Genomic DNA, 19,811 nt, shown 5'->3' with positions numbered 1-19,811 from the left:
GGCACCCAAAACCACAGACTTTAGATCACTTCTGGACATCAAGAGGAACCTCTGCCTGGAGAAGAGCTGAAAAGCTGTGGAGAAGTGCTGCCCTGCCTGTGACTGTGCTTTGTGAAGCTATCCTGCAGTTGCTGCTTCTGTCAGAGTAGGAGGGCAAAGACTGGACTTTGTGTGCCTTCATCTTGTGAAGAAATCTCCAAGGGCGTGATTTAGAGCTTGCCTCCTGTTGTTAGAAGTCTCAGGGACAGCAAAGATTTCTCTCTGCCAGCACCTGGAGTCTCTGGAGAGACTCCTGCTCTGACAAGTGGTGCCCTATCCAGTCCCTGGGCCCTTGGAAGGAATGCTGGTGGAAATTCAAGGAAATCAACTTCGGACGACTTCGGACCGACGCCGCTGCTGAATCCGGTGACGCCGCCTGAACAGACTCCGTGATCTTCGTTGGAACGTGACGACCTTCGGGGGCCTGACGCCGCTGCAGCCCCGCTGAAGTCCGCGACTCTGTGGAAGTCGCAGCACCATGTCGTGACCGACACCACTCGAAGTACGCGGATTCAACGTTTCGTACAGACACCGCGATCCCCGACTTCGCGCATCAACTTGTTTTCACCCTTCCCCAAAGGTACTGTACTTGCGGGGTCTATGCGACTCCATTTCCGGCGCCGCTGGTGTCAGCTTGTCGGGAACGACTCAGTCACGACGCTGTGTTAACAACTCATCGAAGCATTTTGTGTTTCTAAGCGCTATTTTTGAGTTTAATCTTTAAAAATTCATAACTTGACTTGTGTATGTCGGATCTTTGTCGTTGTGGCCTTATTTTGTTTAGATAAATATTTCCTATTTTTCTAAACTGGTCTTGTGTCCTTTTGTAGTGTTTTCATTAAGTTACTCTGTGTGTCGGTACAAATACTTTACACCTAGCACTCTGAAGTTAAGCCTACTGCTCTGCCAAGCTACCAAGGGGGTAAGCAGGGGTTAGCTGAGGGTGATTCTCTTTTACCCTGACTAGAGTGAGGGTCCTTGCTTGAACAGGGGGTAACCTGGATGTCAACCAAAGACCCCATTTCTAACACTGTCCATTCTCTTCATCCAACTTCTCCTTTCCCTGACTATATCACCTTCAACTTTCTCTCTTGCACCTCCTTTTTCTGTTTCTTCCTTCCTATAATTTGCTCTTTCCTCCCCATTCTTACTTGTCTTCATTTATCCCTCTCCCTTCCTCTTTTTCTACACTTTATAATATTCTCACCCTCTCTCCCTTCACTCCTATATGACTGGTACTCCTTTTTACTGTATTCTCAATTGCCTCGCTACTTTCCTGTATTTGTTTTTCATTCATTCTTCCTATTCCAAATAATAATAGAGCTCCTGTACTTTAATGATGCAAACTGAAGCCGGAGGCTATGTAAGATTTTACAGTACACTGGAAATGGCACAATGGATGACGCTAAGACACATGGAAAGAATAGTACTGGGAAAAGGTAGGGTGAACTGGGAAACTAAATTGGAGAATAAAGAATGGGTAATAAATGTCTAGCCTAAATATGTCCGACAGTCCTTGTCCCCTGCCATGTTTCTGTAGGGTACAATAAGATTTCTCCATCATTTTGCTATCATTCTAATCCTGTCCCACAACCCCGTCTTGATTGCTTCTGTATCAAAGGTGATGCCATTTACCATGCTGTCATGGCCAAAGTAAATGCATTTGATGTAATCTGCGGTGACGTCAACATTAGGTAAATTAGCAAATGTGAAACATGAAAAACACTTTTGGTTATAGAATATTGTAAAGTATGAGAATGGAAGGCTGGAAATTTCAACTTACACCCTCCCCCACACATTCCCTTGAAATACACCCAGAGAAGTCCCAAAACACACAACCAATAGCACTTACATAGAAGGCCTGCTCTCGCATTGAAGGTGTGTCAGGTGGACTTTGATTATACATGGAGAATCTTTTGTTGACAGTTGCAGTTTTGTTGACAGTACTGGCACTAGACGGCTGATCATCCTTGTCAAATGGGCTGAAAAAGGAGGGTGAAATGTATAAATCTGAATATTCGAAAAAGGCCTAAGCAAAGCTGTTCAGAAAAGGGGATCAAGAGAGCAAATGAGCAATGATTTAAAAGCATTTGAGTATCTTATTAGAACCAAAAAGTGCAGATGTGTAATTGTGAGATTGAAGAAAAAACGAAAATACGTTGAGGGTAATCAGTAAAAAAGCAGAAATACTGAAGCAATACTTTATTTTCAGTAACAAAATGCAAAGATGCACATGGGCATGAGATTGTGAACAACAGTGAGAAGAAAGCTAATTAAGAAGAGTTTTTCTGAAGCTTGTAAAAATTTGGGGTGTAAAACAAAAGTAACAATTTGCCATACATTGTGAAATATTAAGTTGTATTAAACTAATAACCCTGCCTAATAACCTTGTCCAAAGTCATCAATATACCCTGTGGGGTACTGACTTAGTTTGCCACAGAGGTCTGTCCGGAGGTAGAAGTACACTGGGAGACAAGGGTTTTTCATCATTTAAACACACAGTGGAGCATATAGCAGACAAACATATGAGTATGAAATTGGTAGGATAGCTTTGCTTAGCCACCTTCTTCCATCGAAACAATCAAGGACATCTACGATAGCTTCGGTCCCCAAGACCATCCGAGCCCACCAACAACCCCCCCCCAGGTCGGATTCTCTGAACCTTCATGGATCCTGCACTGCTCGACCACCCTCACCACGGACGAGACCCACTCCATCATGATCAGCATCCACTTCAGAGCCCCTACTGATCCCTGTCCCCACCACATCTTCAACAAAGTCAACATCTCCATCACACCCGAACTGAGCCACACGCTCAACTGCTCCTTGGAGATGGCTAGCTTCCCCAAGGTCTGGAAACACGCAGAGATTTGCTTGCTTCTGAAGAAACTCACTGCAGGCCCCATGGACCTCAAAAACTACCGCCCCATCTCTCTGTTGCCTTTTCCAGCCAAGGTCACGAAAAAGGCCATCAACACACAGCTCTGCAAACACATCAAGGATAACAACATCCTGGACATCTCCCAATCAGGCTTCAGGAGCAACCATAGCACGGAGACTGCCCTCCTCGCCGCCAATGATGACAGCTGCATGCTCCTCGATCGTGGCCAAACAGCAGCCCTCATCCTACTGGACCTATTGGGCACCTTCGACACGGTCTCCCCATCACACCCTCTGCTCCAGACTTCCAGCAGGTGGCATCCGCCGCAAGACCTTACAATGGATACGCTCCTTCCTGACTGGCAGAACACAAAGAGTCAGACTCCCGTCATACCTGTCAGAACCTATGGGGATCAGCTGTGGAGTACCCCAGGGCTTCTCCCTGAGCCTCATACTCTTCAATATCCACATGGCCCTGCTAGCGTCCATCGTCACAGGCCAAGGACTGTGAACATCGTCTCCTATGCCCACGACACCCAGCTGATCATCTCATTGACCAAAAACCCTACAAATGCCAAGTAGAACTTCCACAGCGGGATTGAAGCCGTCTTCGCCTGGATTAAGGAGAGCTGCCTCAAGCTCAATCAGCCTGGACACCTCCTGGTGGCCCAGGACACTCAGCACTGCCTCACTTCAACAAACCATGCATGCAACCTCAGCTTCATCACTCGCCATTATCTGCCAGGTCAACTCTGTCACATCATCCTGTTTCCACACACTCCAACTTCTCCAGAAGATCTTCAAATGGATCCCAAGTGACTGCAACTAGTTTGTAACCCATGTCCTGGTCGCCAGCAGACTCGACTAAGGCAATGCCCTCTATGCCTGCACCACCCAGAAGAATCTGAAGAAACAACAGCACATCCAAAAAACCTCTGCCAGACTCCTCCTGGATGTCCCCCGCCGCAAACACATCACCAGAAACCTAAAAGACTTCCTCTTGCTCCCTGTTGAGAAAAGAATCAACTTCAAACTCCTCATCCATGGATAGAAGGCTCTCCACGACCTAGGCCCCACCTACCTCAACCACTGCATTACCTTCCACTACCCCACTCGACCTCTACGCTCAACAGGCACTAGCCACCGTAGACGCATACGGAAAACCTTAGCTGGAGAAAGATCCTTTGCCTACCTCGTGGCAAAGAGGTGGAAAACCTTGCCTCGTCACCTCAGACAGTCACCATCATTACCTCAATTCAGGGAAGACCTTAAGACCTCGCTCTTCGACTGAAGCTTAGTGGATTGACCCCCACAGCGCCTTGAGACCCCTACCAGTGAGTAGTGCACTCTACAATTTCCGATTTGATTTTGATATTTGAGGGACTGAAACTTTCAGTAACGTTTTGGTATAATTTGCCACTTTCTGTTACAAGACAAGTCGTGCTAACAAAATTGTTTTCTTAACAGGATGTTAACATAAATTGCAGAGTTCAAGGTGTCCCTTACCAGTAAGACTTTTCCAAGAACTAGACTGGTTAGTTCTCTCTCTTGTGTGGGCAAGAAAACACAACAGAATCACACAGGACACATTAAAATTGAGAAGAGAGAAAATGGGGCTACCAGACCTGGAAGTATATTATACGATGAAGTAACTTCAATTTAAAGTCAAATGCCTGGATGGCATAATAATTGGGAGCTTAGGGTGCTAAAGGGAAAACATAGATAGGTCTCCTTGTGAGAGCTGCTAATGATGGGAAAAAAATATAAGCATAGTACCAAATAATATAGGGGGGAGATTCTGGGAGCAAGGAATATTATGAGAAAACACATTTTGGTATCAGGCGTGGACCTGTAGAGTCTGCAACCATTCAAATGAAGCACTGTGGTGGCACAGTGGAGTAAGGGACGGTGTACGTCTATGGTAGACTTTTACCCTAAAAATAATGTCATTACTTTTGCTGAAGGGCAATTTTGGGCTGTGGTGTAGGCTATGTTTACAGTGCAGCAAACTAACACAATGAGTAAGAGAAATACAGACTGAGCTCCCTGAGGCCATGTAGCAAACAAAGATCCTGGTGATGCTCTTGAATCTGGTAAAGGAATAAAAACAGGCGTCTAAGCTCTACACAGCCTTAAACGTCTATCAGGAAAAAAGGCCCTTGCCGGTTAGGACACAATAGGAAGACTATTGCTCAAAGCCATCACAGACAAGAAATGGGGAACAGCATGCTTGCAAGTCAAGAAAATCTTGTTTATTATCAGGTTTAAGTTAGAGTAGTTCAAGAATCTCTCTGAGACCCCATTAAAATTAGGTGGCTTCTACCATGACAGACCTCTGGCGTGCGCAAGACTTAAAGCTACAGGTATGGATTTTATTCATATGACCTGTCTTTTGGACCAGATTATTGACAAAAATGCACTCCGGGATGAGAGGAATATCCACATTTGCAGTCTAATTATGCCACTAGACTAAGTCCAAATATTAAAAGAAAGGAAATTAAGATACAAATTTGCCACCCTAGTTGCAGTGCTCATTAAGAGATACATACCAATCAACTGATTAAGCCCACAAACATAACAGGTGAAATCCTGGGCGTAAAATGTGGTTGTACAGGCAATAGCTTGAGAAAGGGCAGACACAACCCCTGACTATGGATGGGAAACTGAGAGAAGACCTGGTGGATTAGACGGCAGTAAAACAGAGGATGCAGTACACACATTAGATGCCAGAACACCCTGAGCAATGCGTTGGGTGAGATAACTTAATCAGGAGAAAGTAACAGGCTAGGATGGAAACGCAGTGTGGGGAAATGTGTGAGCCTGTCAAATAGCTGCATTGGGTTAATGGTGGGGATTGCATGTCACTGAGAGTGCAAAAGGAAAGGAATGATAACCAGATATCGTGCCAAAAAAGTGTTGCACTGTGATGCGAATTGTTCTTGAAAAACCATTTACTTATTTTATTTATTTATTTTTAAAGCAAAACTGACACCAGAGGTTTCCCAGCACTATGGAGCTAAAAAGAAAGCATTGGAGCAGCAAAAGAAATGTAACAAAAGACAAAGGATTTTTGGTGCCCGTGTTAAGACTATGTGGTTGTTCAGAGTTCTTATACTCAAAGACATTGTGTTTTACAACTTGAAAACCAGGCGGTGAAAAGTGAGGTCTTAAGTTGTGACTTCTTCACACACAATTCTGAGAACAGCACAAGGAGAGCAGGGTGCAAGAAGAAGGTAGAGGTGTAAGGAAACAAACTGTCTCGATAATCCGAATATTCAAGGCAGTAAAAATCCATTGGGAAATGCAGAAGACCTTAAACTTTACTGGTAGCTAACATGGAGTCAGTGTTGTGCCTCTGAGGTGTGTTGAAATCTGTGAAGCTTGCAGGTCATGTGGGAAACTAGGTTTTGAATAAGCTGTAATTTAGCAAGGAGGATCCTTGGAGATCTACGAACAGGCTATAACAATAGTCTAGCAATGAAGGAAGCAAGTTAGAATTTACATTTGAGTGAATTTTCTTGGGCGTAAAAGGAAGGACCTACCAGATTGTTAACAGTGTAATAAAGTATAAAAAAAATATATTGCGATTATCATATTGATTTAGTAATCTTAATAAAGTCTGTTTTAGATTACTGTCAGTTTTTGGTACTAAAGGTTGCAGAATGTTTATTGATTATGATTTACAAAAATACAAAATTCAATAAAGAATTTAAGTATGGATAAGATTCAGATTTCAGTAACAACATATGGCAAGAGCATCCAATAAGTTTTCACATCTACCTTCAAGATTTTATTTTCAGTATATGACTGCTGACATTGAGAAATTGTAGGGACTGTGATAACAATGTATAAGCTTGTTGTATCACGTTTCCACACAAAAATGTACTGAACAATTAATCTAGAATACTATATATGGTTGCTAGTTATCTATGGTGGTAATCACTTTGTAACTGTTTCACACACTCTCCAATTGTCAGTTAGTTTTATTTCAACCATACTGACCTTCTAATTATACTTTTACTAATTCTCCCATCACTAGGAGTCCAGTTTGCTTTTCTAAGTGGAGCCTAGACACAGGCCAATCTAAAAAGCAAGCAGGTCATTCCTGGTTTACCTCCACATCCCACTATGCGGCACAACAGGAGTCACTTACTTCCAGTTCACCTCCAGGCTAAGCTTGATTGTCCCAAGGTCATTGATGTCCACAGCAACTACTTGAGGGAGTGCAGCAAAGAGATCCTTGGTTTCACAGGCGACATTGCCAACCACCACATGACTCGCCAGACTCTTGAGCTCTGTTACCTGCAGTAGAGGAAGCATGGAAAGGGGCATTCAATGCCTTTGTAAAATAACTTTGTATTCCTTAACAAGAAATAAATGTACATCTACAAAACAACTATAGACCTCTATCTCCAGAAATTCATAAATCCACTGACAGTATGACATTGAGAACAACTCTTGTTGCACACAATATCCATACCATGTAGCATAATCCCAATGTAGTCAGAGTTGAGTACTATCAAACACATATTAGTGATAGTGAAATCTAAGCAGCCCCTAGTACAAATTTCCCATTATTTATACCTAAACAGAACATCAGATCACAGACGAAGTGTATCCAATGGGAAATGTATTGCCTAAGGAGTTACCTCCCAAATTTTTATGTTGGCTGGCTCACCATCTCTGGTAGTTTTCAGCACACATGCAGCCAGGAAACCATCAGACTGCAGACTAAGAAGTGTAAGAAAAAAAAAAAACAAGACCACAGGCATTTCCATCTATGTACCCAGGATTTGGAACAACATCCCACATTCATCAGGACCACTCCAATTTTGCTCCAATTCAGGAAAGGACTGGAAATTACTACATCACAGTGCATTAACAGTCCACAAACCAGCTAGCTCTCATACTATTCGTTGACTTTATGCTTTTTTTTGACCCGGTACAGCGCTCAGCTCCCTTCCCTTATGGCTAGGTTTGCGCTTGAGAAATTTCACATATCCCTCCCTTCTCTTCCCTATTTCACCATGAGGATTCCTTTAGCCATCATCATGCAAGATTATGTAAGTCCTGTGACACTTGTGCTATGATGGGTCAGCACCTGACTTTCAGGCCAAAGCAAAGCAACTCTTCACCATCACCATGTATAATTATACCAACTTGCCGGTATGTGTACTTTTATCTTAATTAGCAGTGTTACTGACAATCAGGGAGTGGGGACAAGTGTCCCACCTGATAGCTCTGAAAGGACGTGTTACATTTGTCCAAAATGTTGGCACTAGTTCAAGGGTTCACATAAAGTGTCAAAGGGCTAGATAGTTGGCTCTAGGGCACTCCATATCTCAATCCAGGTTCATCAGGTATAGTAATTAAGGTGGCACATAACAATTACAGTGTATAAATTTAAATATAGTGTTTCTGCACACAGATGTACAATTCACAAGCACATACTGCCATTCCATGTCTTTTGGATGTTTGTACATTGCTACATCAGCCACCATTACACTGACTGACCACTACATTGCACACAATTATATTTTTTTTATAGCGTTGCACGATACCATCTAGCTTCAGTTTAAATGATCAAACAATGCCCCTTCTGCAAAAATACCTAGTGCAAATGGTCCACTGTACATTGCAAATATGTCAACATTTCTAAACCCATCCGGACAGTCTGTGCGCTCAGCCAGGAGGTAAACAAATAAGTTACTTGGCATTTGCTAATGATATTATTTTATCCTCCTTGACTTCATCATGCCTCCAATCACAGCCATTTAACCTACAACAATTCAACATGCAAAACAACTTAAAAGTCAAATCCAGCAAAACAAAAATCATGGTACATGGCAAACCCCAGAACATTGATAAACTAAAGACTGATGAAGAATTCCTGGAAGAAGTCTCAAAGTACAATTACCTGGGACTCACAGTCAATAATAAACTCAGATGGTCAAATCATCTCTCAAGCCTGACTCCGGCATCTGGAGCGCAAGAGGCTAAGAAGTCAAAATTTATGGAGGAACTCCAAGGCAACTGATTTGTCAACATTATTAAAGAAATATAGGCATGTCCATTATATATGAGAGTCATATTTTAGTGTAAAAAAAGAATACTTAGATTATAAACTGGATCCTGGATGCAAATTAAAATATTTGAGATTTTGCCTGATGCTGAATCTGACATTTCAATTTGAAGGCTCATGGAATATAAACTGCTCATCCTTAAAGGTTTGTCGTCTCTGTAACTAAAAGGAGGAATCGATTGAGCATATAGTGGGAGACTGATAATTTTTTTTGAACTTGCTCAGAATCCTTTAAATGAATTGTAAATTAAATGTGGATTTTGAGAATGTTTTACATCATTGTTAGTCGCATAATTTGTGCTTTTATTGCATTTTAGTATTGTAATAAATATTGTAATGTTTTCACACAATAAAGATTATTCATTTAAACTCTCTCACTACATTGTCCACAATTACATAATCTAGGTATATATAACATTGTTTTACCATTAAATCCTCTGCCAACATTTATTTTATTAAGTTTATTTCGCCTTTTTATAACATTTCTTTTTTTCTTATTTTAAATCTAAGTATAAATAAATGTATTTGTTATGCTCAAATAAATCTTTAAATAGCATTTATTAAATTACATCCAGTGAGTGCACAAAATGACAAAACGAAGTGGTATAAACCGCCATATTTCATAGGGACCCATCAAAATGAAAAATATCACACTGTTTCCTGTGAGCTATAATGACAACTCTCAAACCACTCTGCAGAGATTTACCACTGCCAGGACCAGCAGGTTTAGGTGAAAATGGAGGGCCTTTTTATTTATCATTAACATTTGTTTTAATATTAACATAATGAAGAAGGTTTATATGAATTATGTGCAAGAAAAGACAAGCTATGCAGCATCTTTTCCAGCAGTATAATTTCGAATTATTTGAATTAGAAGCAACACTTTTTTATTGGAATATGCAAATGATGGGGCGTGTACATTACATCAAACACGCAAAAGGTGATGAGAGAAATGTTTGCAAATTGTCTAACCAATGGCAATAGCTCAGGGCAGCATTACAAATCATTGTTTTTTTGCCCACTATGTCATCTCAAATTAGACTGACCCTCATGCAAATCAGCCTTTGTCCTGCTCCAATCCAAACAGGTACAATAAATCCACAATTATATGGTACATGCTGAAGCCACACAAATGCATAATTCCAATGGACTTCACCACTTCCCACTGTTTTATCAACGGTCTATTCATGAAAGTTACACAAAACCTAAACATTTTATTTGCAGTTCATGTGCATTATTGATTTATCTTGAAAAGAACATCTTCAAAATTATTTTCCTTCTATAGACAGAAAGTGTTTTTTAACAAAGCTAAGGGTGTTTTTTATTGCACAATTTTGCACGCATAACTACATAATTATTATTTTCTTATTGTTCTCTAGATAATCAAACTTTATAGGCCAGTATGTCACTTCTGTTTTCCAATGACTATGTCCCCATTTGAAAAAAAGAGACCCTTTTCAAGCCAGCCACCCCAAAATAAACAGGTATCAGGTGTATTATGTTGTCAGAGTTATGGTGACATTTACACACCACTTGGAATTTGGTCTTGTGGCTTACGATGCCACCTGAATGCTTTAACTGCAATACTAGATGATATTACATAGTTACTCATTATATATGTAATAGTATGTATAACATGTATATTCTTGAACCTTTAACCCTTTCTATAGTAAAACCCATCCTAGGAACAACTACTCATGCTAACATAAGACACACAACTTCAATGCACTCACTGCACCAGACCATATGTACAACAGCATTTTCCAACTCACATGACAACCAAAAAGGAAATCAAACAGGCTGCAGGAGAACAGCAAACATACAACCAGGGAACACCACATCCACACCATTCAGGCCACCTTCCACCAGAGCGTTAACACACCTGCCATACTAGGAACAGATGATAACAGCAGGCATACTCCCAGGGTAAGTCACAGTGAAACCCTGATCACTCAGGGCATCTTGCATCAGAGGGACTATACCCCTACCTCGTCAGGTACATGGTAACACTCCTACCACACCAAGTGCAGGGCACAACAGCATGCAAACATTTAGAGTACACCGCATTAATACCCTAACCACTAAGGTTGCCTTACACCTTCATTAAAGGCTACCCACACCTGTAGTATTATAAGACACTCAAGTCTTGCACAATTTAATCTATGACTCCTTACATTGGTTACAGGCTTATAGCAATCCAGTGACTCCCCACAACAGATCGACAAAGTAACACAATCAATCTCAGAAGAAAACAAATGAAAATTACAAGTCTGTATAGCTGCAGGCTCCCCACACCTGTAGTTCTATCACACTCAAACTAGACAAGCCGTATGCTACAACCCTAAACTAGGAGCTTCCCTATCTTAGAATTTCCCACAGGTGTCAGACTGGATCAGGAGATTTTTCTTGGAGCAGTACCCCTGCGCGCCATCAAGTGGCGTCCGTCAACTTCACATCCGTCATTGTCACAGTGATGACGTGGCGGTGGTGTGTAGGCGCCGACAATGTGAAGACGTCAAGTTTTTTTCACAACTTTCCATGCCAGAAGCGCAGAGCCATGAAGAACATTGAGATTGGTGTGCCGGAACTAGGGCCCTGAAAAGGAGTCCCTGTCCCTAGAAATCAGTTCACAGAGTGGGGAGGATGGGTGGGTCGGTAAGGAATGTGCAACTAGAATATGTCTCTACCAGATAATTCCTTGATGAAGGTAAGTAACTTGTTCATCTGATAGAGACTTCTAGTTGCAGATTCCTTACCTTAAAATAGATACCCAAGCAATACCATCCCCGGAGGTGGGTCTGTGAACTTACATCATACTACAAGGTCATGCAGGATCGAACAGCCAAAATAGTCGTCTGTGCAGACCTGACTGTCCAGGCAGTAGTGTTTGTTGAATATGTGCAGGTGTACCTGTGCGGCCGCCTGTCAAATGTCCAAGACTGGAACTCTGTGTGCTAACACCGTGGTTGCAGCTGTTGCTCTTTGGGCGTGAGCACATAAACCCTCAGAGGGTTGCTTCTTAGCTAAAGCATAGCACAGTTTGATGCAGAGAACAAGGCATCCAGAGATGGTTCTCTTCTGCAAAGCCCATTCTTTCTTTGCACCCACAAAGCGTTGATCATCCACCCAGAAGTCTTTGGTACAACTGAGGTAGACCGCCAACGCTCTTTTTGGATCCAGACGGTGGAGTCTCTCCTCCTCATGAGAAGGGTGTGGGGGCAGATAAAAAAAAGGCAAAGTGATGGATTGGCCTACATGAAAGGGTGTGGTCACTTTAAGGAGGAAAGAGGCCCTAGTCCCAAGTCCCAAGTACTATTTGTCAGGATGGACAGGGCTGATGGGTGGCTTCAAAGAAAGAGCTTGTAGCTCACTCTCCATGCAGAGGTGATGACGACAAGTAAGGCTGTTTTTAAGGTGAGGAGCCGACAAGGACAATTATGAAGAGGCTCAAAAGCAGCACATATGAGGAAGGTAAGTCTGAGGTTCAAATCCCACTGGGGCATTATGAATGGCGTAAGCAGGAACATGTGGGTAATACCTTTAAGGAATAGTGCCCCAATGGTAGATTTAAACAAGGAGGGTTGATCAGGAAGTCTGAGGAAAGCAGGGATTGCAGACAGATAACCCTTAAGGGTACCCAAAGCAGAGCCCTGCTGGGCAAGGGAGAGAATAAACAAGAGGACCTCAGACAGAAGTGCAGCGAGGGGGTCAATGGTTTTGTTGGTACACCATGCCCCAAATTTATGCCGACAGGCATATTCCGTTTTAGTGGAGGGACATATGGCTGCCAAGATAACATCACAGACTTCGGGCGGAAGGTTGAAAGCTGTCAACTGCTGACACTCATTCTCCATGCAGGAAGATGGAGACTGGACAGGTTCAGGTGGAGAACCCTCCCCTGCTACTGCTCCATAAGGGTAATGTGAAGTTCCCGAACAAAGGACTTGGGAAGGGTGAGTAGTAATGCCACAAAGAAGTATAATAACTGGGGAAGTACCAACATCTTAGAGATTGCTACATGCCCCACCAGCGATATTGGGAAGAACATCCTGCAAGGGAATGACTTACAAACCAAGGCCAGTAACCCTGTCAATATTACCCTCCCGAAGATCATTGGCTGCATGGTCAATTTGGACACCCAAGTACTTGAAAGTAGTACAGCACCACTGCAGTTGGTATCCCCTTAATGTCCCGTTTAAGCTCAGGGACCAGGGCCAGTGATAACAGGCAAAACGTGTCCCAGTTCACCCTAAGGCCTGACACCTCTCCAAAGTCCTCCAGCAGTGACATCAGGGCAGGAAGCGAGGAAGTCGCATCATGTAAGTACACCAAGACTTCATCCGCATAAAGAGATACAATTTGGTATTCGTCATGTGCCAGTATCCCCCACTGCCTTGCTCTTAGTCTTAGACTTCAGATCAGAGGCTCCATGGCCGGGGCCAAATCAATGAAAATGGGGGACAACCCTGCTTGGTGCCCCAGAAATCATCAGGCTGTTTGAATGCTTGCTGCCAGATTTTTTTAAAAAGCACGGATCTATCTGAGATAAATCGGTCCCATACCAATACCCACCAAAGAAGCCAGTAAGTAATTTCAGCCGAAGGTGTCAAATGCCTTCTCTATGTTCAATGACACCTCAGCCTGTCCCTGGGCTTCAAATGGCATGATCACCCCCATGTGGAGCAACCAATGAATATTACGGAAGGTACTACGCTCGGGTATAAGCCCGGACTGATCCTCATGCATCAGGGCACCTATGATGGGGAGCAACTTGTTGGGCAACACCTTTTCCCGTATCTTGTAATCAAGGTTTAAGAGAGCTTGCAGATGATAGGAGCGCACATCCAAGGAGTCACAACCCGGTTTAGGAACAGCCACGATCAGTGCTCCAAGAGAGATTATGCAAGCTGGTCCACCTGTCTGGCGTCATTAAATACCTCCAAGAATTTCTGAGAATGGGGCGCGCCAAACGTGGCATAGTATCTGATTGGGTGCCCATCTGTGGCCACAGTTTTCTTCTGGGCAATAAGGGCCACAGGTGTCTGTATCTTCTGTAATTGGAGGGGGTGTCCCATTCAGCACGCTGTATCGGTTTCAGCCAGGGCAATGTTAGATGCCGAAGGAACCCCATTATTCGATCAAGAGAAGCAGCATTCTCTGCCCTATATAATAACCAATAAAACTCCTGAAAAGCTGTGTTAATGTCAGATTGAGTATTCACCACCAAGCCACAGGCCAATATAACGGTTCCTATCGACGGAAGGTGTTGATCTTCCTTCACCAGTGACGCTTGCAAGCGAAATCAAGCGATGAAAATGAAGGAACCCTTATAAATATCGTAATATACAGAGAATCCTATACCTTCCTTTGTATAGCAGCGCCACCTTGTGGCCTTTGATAAACACTTCTCGATGCTAACCCAGCAAAGTGATAAATTGGAACAATAAGGTTTTACCGCACTTCAGGACTTGCTTGACAATCTCAGGGAATACGAGGAAAATGACAGGTTATGCATTATTATAACAAGAGATGTGTGACATTTGGCCGGGCTGTAACTGGCAGGCCTTAGACCGAACTCAGAGGAGCACATTCAATGCAGCTGCCATCTTGGCAATGCGCCCCCCCCCCCCCCAAAAGGTATGAATTTACTAGTCTCACTTCTCATGTCAAATCTTCTGCATGCGTCTTTATTCTCCAATGTTCGCTGAGAATCCTGTTTCTATGAAGAACACTTCATTGCCCTCTGAAGCTTGATTTGTACCTTAAAAATACCCTCAGTAATTTCTAGAATTAAAATAAAGTGCCTGGGAAGTGGTTGAAATAGAAATGCTATGATGCGCCAAAAATCCCCAATGTTCCTGGCCAATTCACAGCCCTGCTGGATGCTAGAATGACTGTGAAAACTCCCAGTTACTTGTCTTTGTCCATTGGCAAATTGAGCGAAATTCCACAATATGAAGTGGATGTATAGTAGAGCACTACTGTACAAAGTAATCAGGAGCAGAGATTGATAGCAATAAACAACCTTTAAGTGAAAATTATTTTCAATAAACACAAACTGCTAACACTGTTCAACAGTAGCCAACTGACCTTGAATCGAATATGCGCCAAAGACTTTATTGAATTACTTTTTGGGCAGAAGTGCTCTGCATGCTTAGAAAAGTTATGCTGGCATTCATTTTTTCAGAGTTGCCCTTACTTTTTCCTCCAACTGACAGCCTGTGAGGATCAAAGCTTTATCATTATTATTCATTAGCAGTACCAGGCTTTGGTAACAGGGTTACTCAAAAAGATCCTCCTCACAACCTGAGAGTCCCTTCAGCACAGTCATCCAATTCTATGAAGTGACTGTCGGTGGTGGCAGCGGAATCAAACAGGCTCTTCAGTGGAGAAATATTATGGGCACTGGAAAATCTCCCAGCCTGTCTTAGGAAACTTGGGTTAGCACTCTTAGACCAGTAAATTGTACATCATTTAGACTGGGTCGGGGATCTTCACATTTGTGCCGGACAGACATCTGGCAAGCACAGAACCTTCATATATTGTTACTGTCCACTGAGGTGGGGCCAAGAATCGATTGCTGGTATCACTAGTTGGTGTGATTAGTGTGGAATAAGGGGAGTTGAACTGCCCTCCTAGGAAAGGAGTTGATCTTTGACCATCTAACAACCTTTCCGGTGGATTATTTATCTAACCACAGATTCTGCTCCTTCACAATATTCCTGGATCAGACATTTTTACAAGAATACTTCCTGCACTTGTAGGTGGTGCCAATGCCTCTGCAGTAATTACATACTACTCCAGAAGTGACAGAGTTAAGATACACACACACACATATATATATATATGGAAAATGTCACTTACCCAGTGTACATCTGTTCGTGGCATGTTCCACTGCAGATTCACATGCTGTGCACTGTTCCTGCCATCTAGTGTTGGGCTCGGAGTGTTACAAGTTGTTTTTCTTCGAAGAAGTCCTTTCGAGCCACGGGACCGAGTGACTCCTCCCTTTCGGCTCCATTGCGCCTGGGCATCGGCTCCATCTTAGATTGTTTTCCCGCATAGGGTGAGGTAGGAGTGGTAGAATGAGAATAGTAAAGATGTCCATGCAATGGAATAGATATGTATGTATGTACATAGTTTGTGCTAAAGGAATGTTTATTTACATATATACAATTTCTAATTGCAATTTAAACAGCTCCAGGCTCCCGGGGAGGTGGGAGGGCGCTTGTGAATCTGCAGCGGAACATGCCATAAACAGATGTACACTGGGTAAGTGACATTTTCTGTTCGATGGCATGTGTCGCTGCAGATACACATGCTGTGCATAGGCTACAAAGCAGAAATCCTCCCAAAAGCGGTGGTCAGCCTGTAGGAGTTGAAGTTGTTTGAAATAATGTTCTTAGTACAACCTGTCCTACTGTGGCTTGTTGTGTTGCTAACACATCTACACAGTAGTGTTTGGTAAACGTATGAGGTGTAGACCAAGTGGCTGCCTTACAAATCTGTCATTCGCATGTTACCTAGAAAGGACATTGTTGCTCCTTTCTTCCTAGTGGAGTGCGCCTTTGGTGTAATGAGTAGCTCTCTTTTAGCTTTTAGGTAACAAGTTTGTATGCATTTGAATATCCATCTGGCTATGCCCTTTTTGGATATAGGGTTACCAGTATGGGGTTTTTGGAAAACGACGAACAATTGCTTGGTTTTACGAAATGGTTTTGTTCTGTCTATATAATACATTAGTGCTCTTTTTATGTCTAATATATGCAGTGCTCTTTCTGCTACTGAGTCTGGCTGTAGGAAGAAGACTGGGAGCTCCACAGTTTGGTTTAAATGAAACAGTGAAATGACTTTTGGCAGAAATTTTGGATTTTGTGCTGAGAACCACTTTATGTTTGTGTACTTGTATAAAGGGTTCTTCGATAGTGAACGCCTATATTTCGCGAACTCTTCGTACTGAAGTGGCTATTAGAAATGCTACCTTCCAAGTTAAGAATTGGATTTGACAATAATGCATGGGTTCAAAAGGTGGACCATTGAGTCGTGTAAGTACAATATTAAGATTCCACAAGGGCACTGGTGGGGTTCTTGGAGGTATGATCCTTTTTAGTCCTTTCATAAAGGCTTTAATAACTGGTATTCTAAAAAGTGATTTTGTGTGTTTAATCTGTAAATAAGCAGAGATAGCAGTGAGATGAATTTTGATGGAAGAAAAAGTGAGATTTGCTTTTTGTAGGTGTAGTAAATAACTCGCAATGTCTTGTATGGAGGCATCTAATGGTGTGATTTGGTTTGCTTGGCAGTAGAAAACAAACCTTTTCCATTTATTAGCATAACAATGCCTTGTGGTAGGTTTTATTGCCTGTTTAATGACTTCCATACACTCATTTGGAAGATTTAGATAGCCAAACTCTAAGACTTCAGGAGCCAGATTGCTAGGTTGAGCGTTGCTGGATTGTGGTGTCTGATCTGTTGTTTGTGTTGTGTTAACAGATCTGGTCTGTTTGGGAGTTTGATGTGAGGTACTACTGAGAGGTCCAACAGTGTGGTGTACCACGGCTGGCGTGCCCACGTTGGTGCTATGAGTATTAGTTAGAGTTTGTTTTGACTTAGTTTGTTGACTAGGAAAGGAATGAGAGGGAGGGGGGAAAAGCGTAAGCAAATATCCCTGACCAATTGATCCATACAGCATTGCCCTTGGACTGAGGGTGTGGGTACCTGGATGCGAAGTTTTGGCATTTTGCGTTTTGTTTTGTTGCAAACAGATCTATGTCTGGTGTCCCCAAGTGGTGAAAGTATTCTTGTAGTATCTGGGGATTCATTTCCCACTCGTGAGTTTGCTGGTGATCTCAACTGAGATTGTCGGCTAATTGATTGTGAATGCCTGGAATATATTGCGCTATTAGGCGAATGTTGTTGTGAATTGCCCAATGCCAAATCTTTTGTGCTAGGAGGCATAGTTGTGATGACTATGTTCCCCCCTGTTTGTTTAGGTAGTACATTGTTGTCATATTGTCTGTTTTGACAAGAATGTGTTTGTGAACTAGAAGAAAAAGTTTTTACTGCTAGGAAGACCGCTAACAGTTCTAAGTGATTTATGTGTAGTTGTCTTTGTTGACTGTCCCATTGCCCTTGTATATTGTGATTGTTGAGGTGTGCTCCCCACCAAATCATTGATGCATCTGTTGTGAGAATGGCGTGAGGCACAGGGTCTTGAAAAGGCCACCCTTTGTTTAAATTTACAGGGTTCCAAGATTGAAGCGAATAGTGTGTTTGGCGGTCTATCAACACTAGATCTTGGAGTTGACCCTGTGCCTGCGTCCATTGTTTTGCAAGGCACTGCTTTAAGGGCCGCATGTGTAGCCGCGCGTTTGGGACAACTGCGATGCATGATGCCATCAGGCCTAGGAGTTTCATGACAAATCTGACTGTGTAGTGCTGATTTGGTTGTATGTTTGATATCACAGTTTGGAATGATTAAACTCTTTGTGCGCTTGGAGTGGCAATTGCTCTTTGTGTGTTGAGTGTTGCTCCCAGGTATTGTTGTAGTAGGGATGGTTGTAAGTGATATTTTTGGTAATTTATGGAGAACCCTAGTTTGTGTAGGGTATCTATTACGTACTGTGTGTGATTTTGACACCGATGTTGAGTGTTGGCTATTACTAGCCAATCGTCGAGATATGGGAATAAGTGCATGTGATGTCTCCTTATATGAGCTGCTACTACAGCGAGGCATTTAGTAAATACTCTGGGTGCTGCTGTTATCCCGAAGGGCAATACCTTGAATTGGTAATGTTTGCCCTGTATGACAAACCTGAGGTATTTTCTGTGAGATGGATGGATGGGTATATGGAAATACGCATCTTTTAGATCCAGTGTTGACATGTGTTCTCCGTGTTTTAGTAAGGGGACTACATCTTGTAGTGTGACCATGTGGAAGTGTTCTCATTTGATGAACAGGTTTAGAGTTCTGAGATCTAAAATTGGTGTAAGGAAATGCCTCCTTGGCATGGTTACCTCCTGACTTTTTGCCTTTGCTGATGCCAAGTTATGATTTGAAAGTGTGCTGAGGCCTGCTAACCAGGCCCCATCACCAGTGTTCTTTCCCTAAACTGTACATTTGTCTCCACAACTGGCACAACCCTGGCACCCAGGTAAGTCCCTTGTAACTGGTATCCCTGGTACCACGGGCCCTGATGCCAGGGAAGGTCTATAAGGGCTGCAGCATGTCTTATGCCACCCTAGGGACCCCTCACTCAGCACAGACACACTGCTTGCCAGCTTGTGTGTGCTGGTGGAGAGAAAATGACTAAGTCGACATGGCACTCCCCTTAGGGTGTAATGCCAACCTCACACTGCCTGTAGCATAGGTAAGTCACCCCTCTAGCAGGCCTAACAGCCCTAAGGCAGGGTGCACTATACCACAGGTGAGGGCATAGGTGCATGAGCACTATGCCTCTACAGTGTCTAAGCAAAACCTTAGACATTTTAAGTGCAGGGTAGCCATAAGAGTATATGGCCTGGGAGTCTGTCAAACACGAACTCCACAGCACCATAATGGCTACACTGAAAACTGTGAAGTTTGGTATCAAACTTCTCAGCACAATAAATGCACACTGATGCCAGTGTGCACTTTATTGTAAAAATACACCCAGAGAGCATCTTAGAGATGCCCCCTGAAAACATACCCGACTTCCAGTGTGGGCTGACCAGTTTTGCCAGCCTGCCACACACCAGACATGTTGCTGGCCACATGGGGAAAGTGCCTTTGTCACTCTGTGGCCAGGAACAAAGCCTGTACTGGGTGGAG

At 42.9% G+C, this 19,811-nt stretch overlaps 1 protein-coding gene across 3 annotated transcripts in view; it reads right to left on the bottom strand.

The window, feature by feature from the left end:
* The window catches only part of RIPOR1 (RHO family interacting cell polarization regulator 1), a 1,174,702-nt gene that overhangs the window by 578,437 nt on the left and 576,454 nt on the right, over positions 1-19,811 (bottom strand). For all 3 annotated transcript variants that reach the window (XM_069217674.1, XM_069217675.1, XM_069217673.1), the window contains exons 11-12: positions 7,073-7,221; positions 1,892-2,021 (exon numbers count right to left, since the gene is read on the bottom strand). In XM_069217674.1, the coding sequence (XP_069073775.1) occupies positions 1,892-2,021; positions 7,073-7,221 (279 nt within the window). The remainder of the gene's footprint in view (positions 1-1,891; positions 2,022-7,072; positions 7,222-19,811) is intronic.

Source organism: Pleurodeles waltl, chromosome 12, assembly GCF_031143425.1.
Source record: "Pleurodeles waltl isolate 20211129_DDA chromosome 12, aPleWal1.hap1.20221129, whole genome shotgun sequence".
Taxonomy (NCBI): domain Eukaryota; kingdom Metazoa; phylum Chordata; class Amphibia; order Caudata; family Salamandridae; genus Pleurodeles; species Pleurodeles waltl.
Note: the sequence above shows the minus strand (reverse complement) of the source record. Positions and strands in the feature narration are given on the sequence as shown.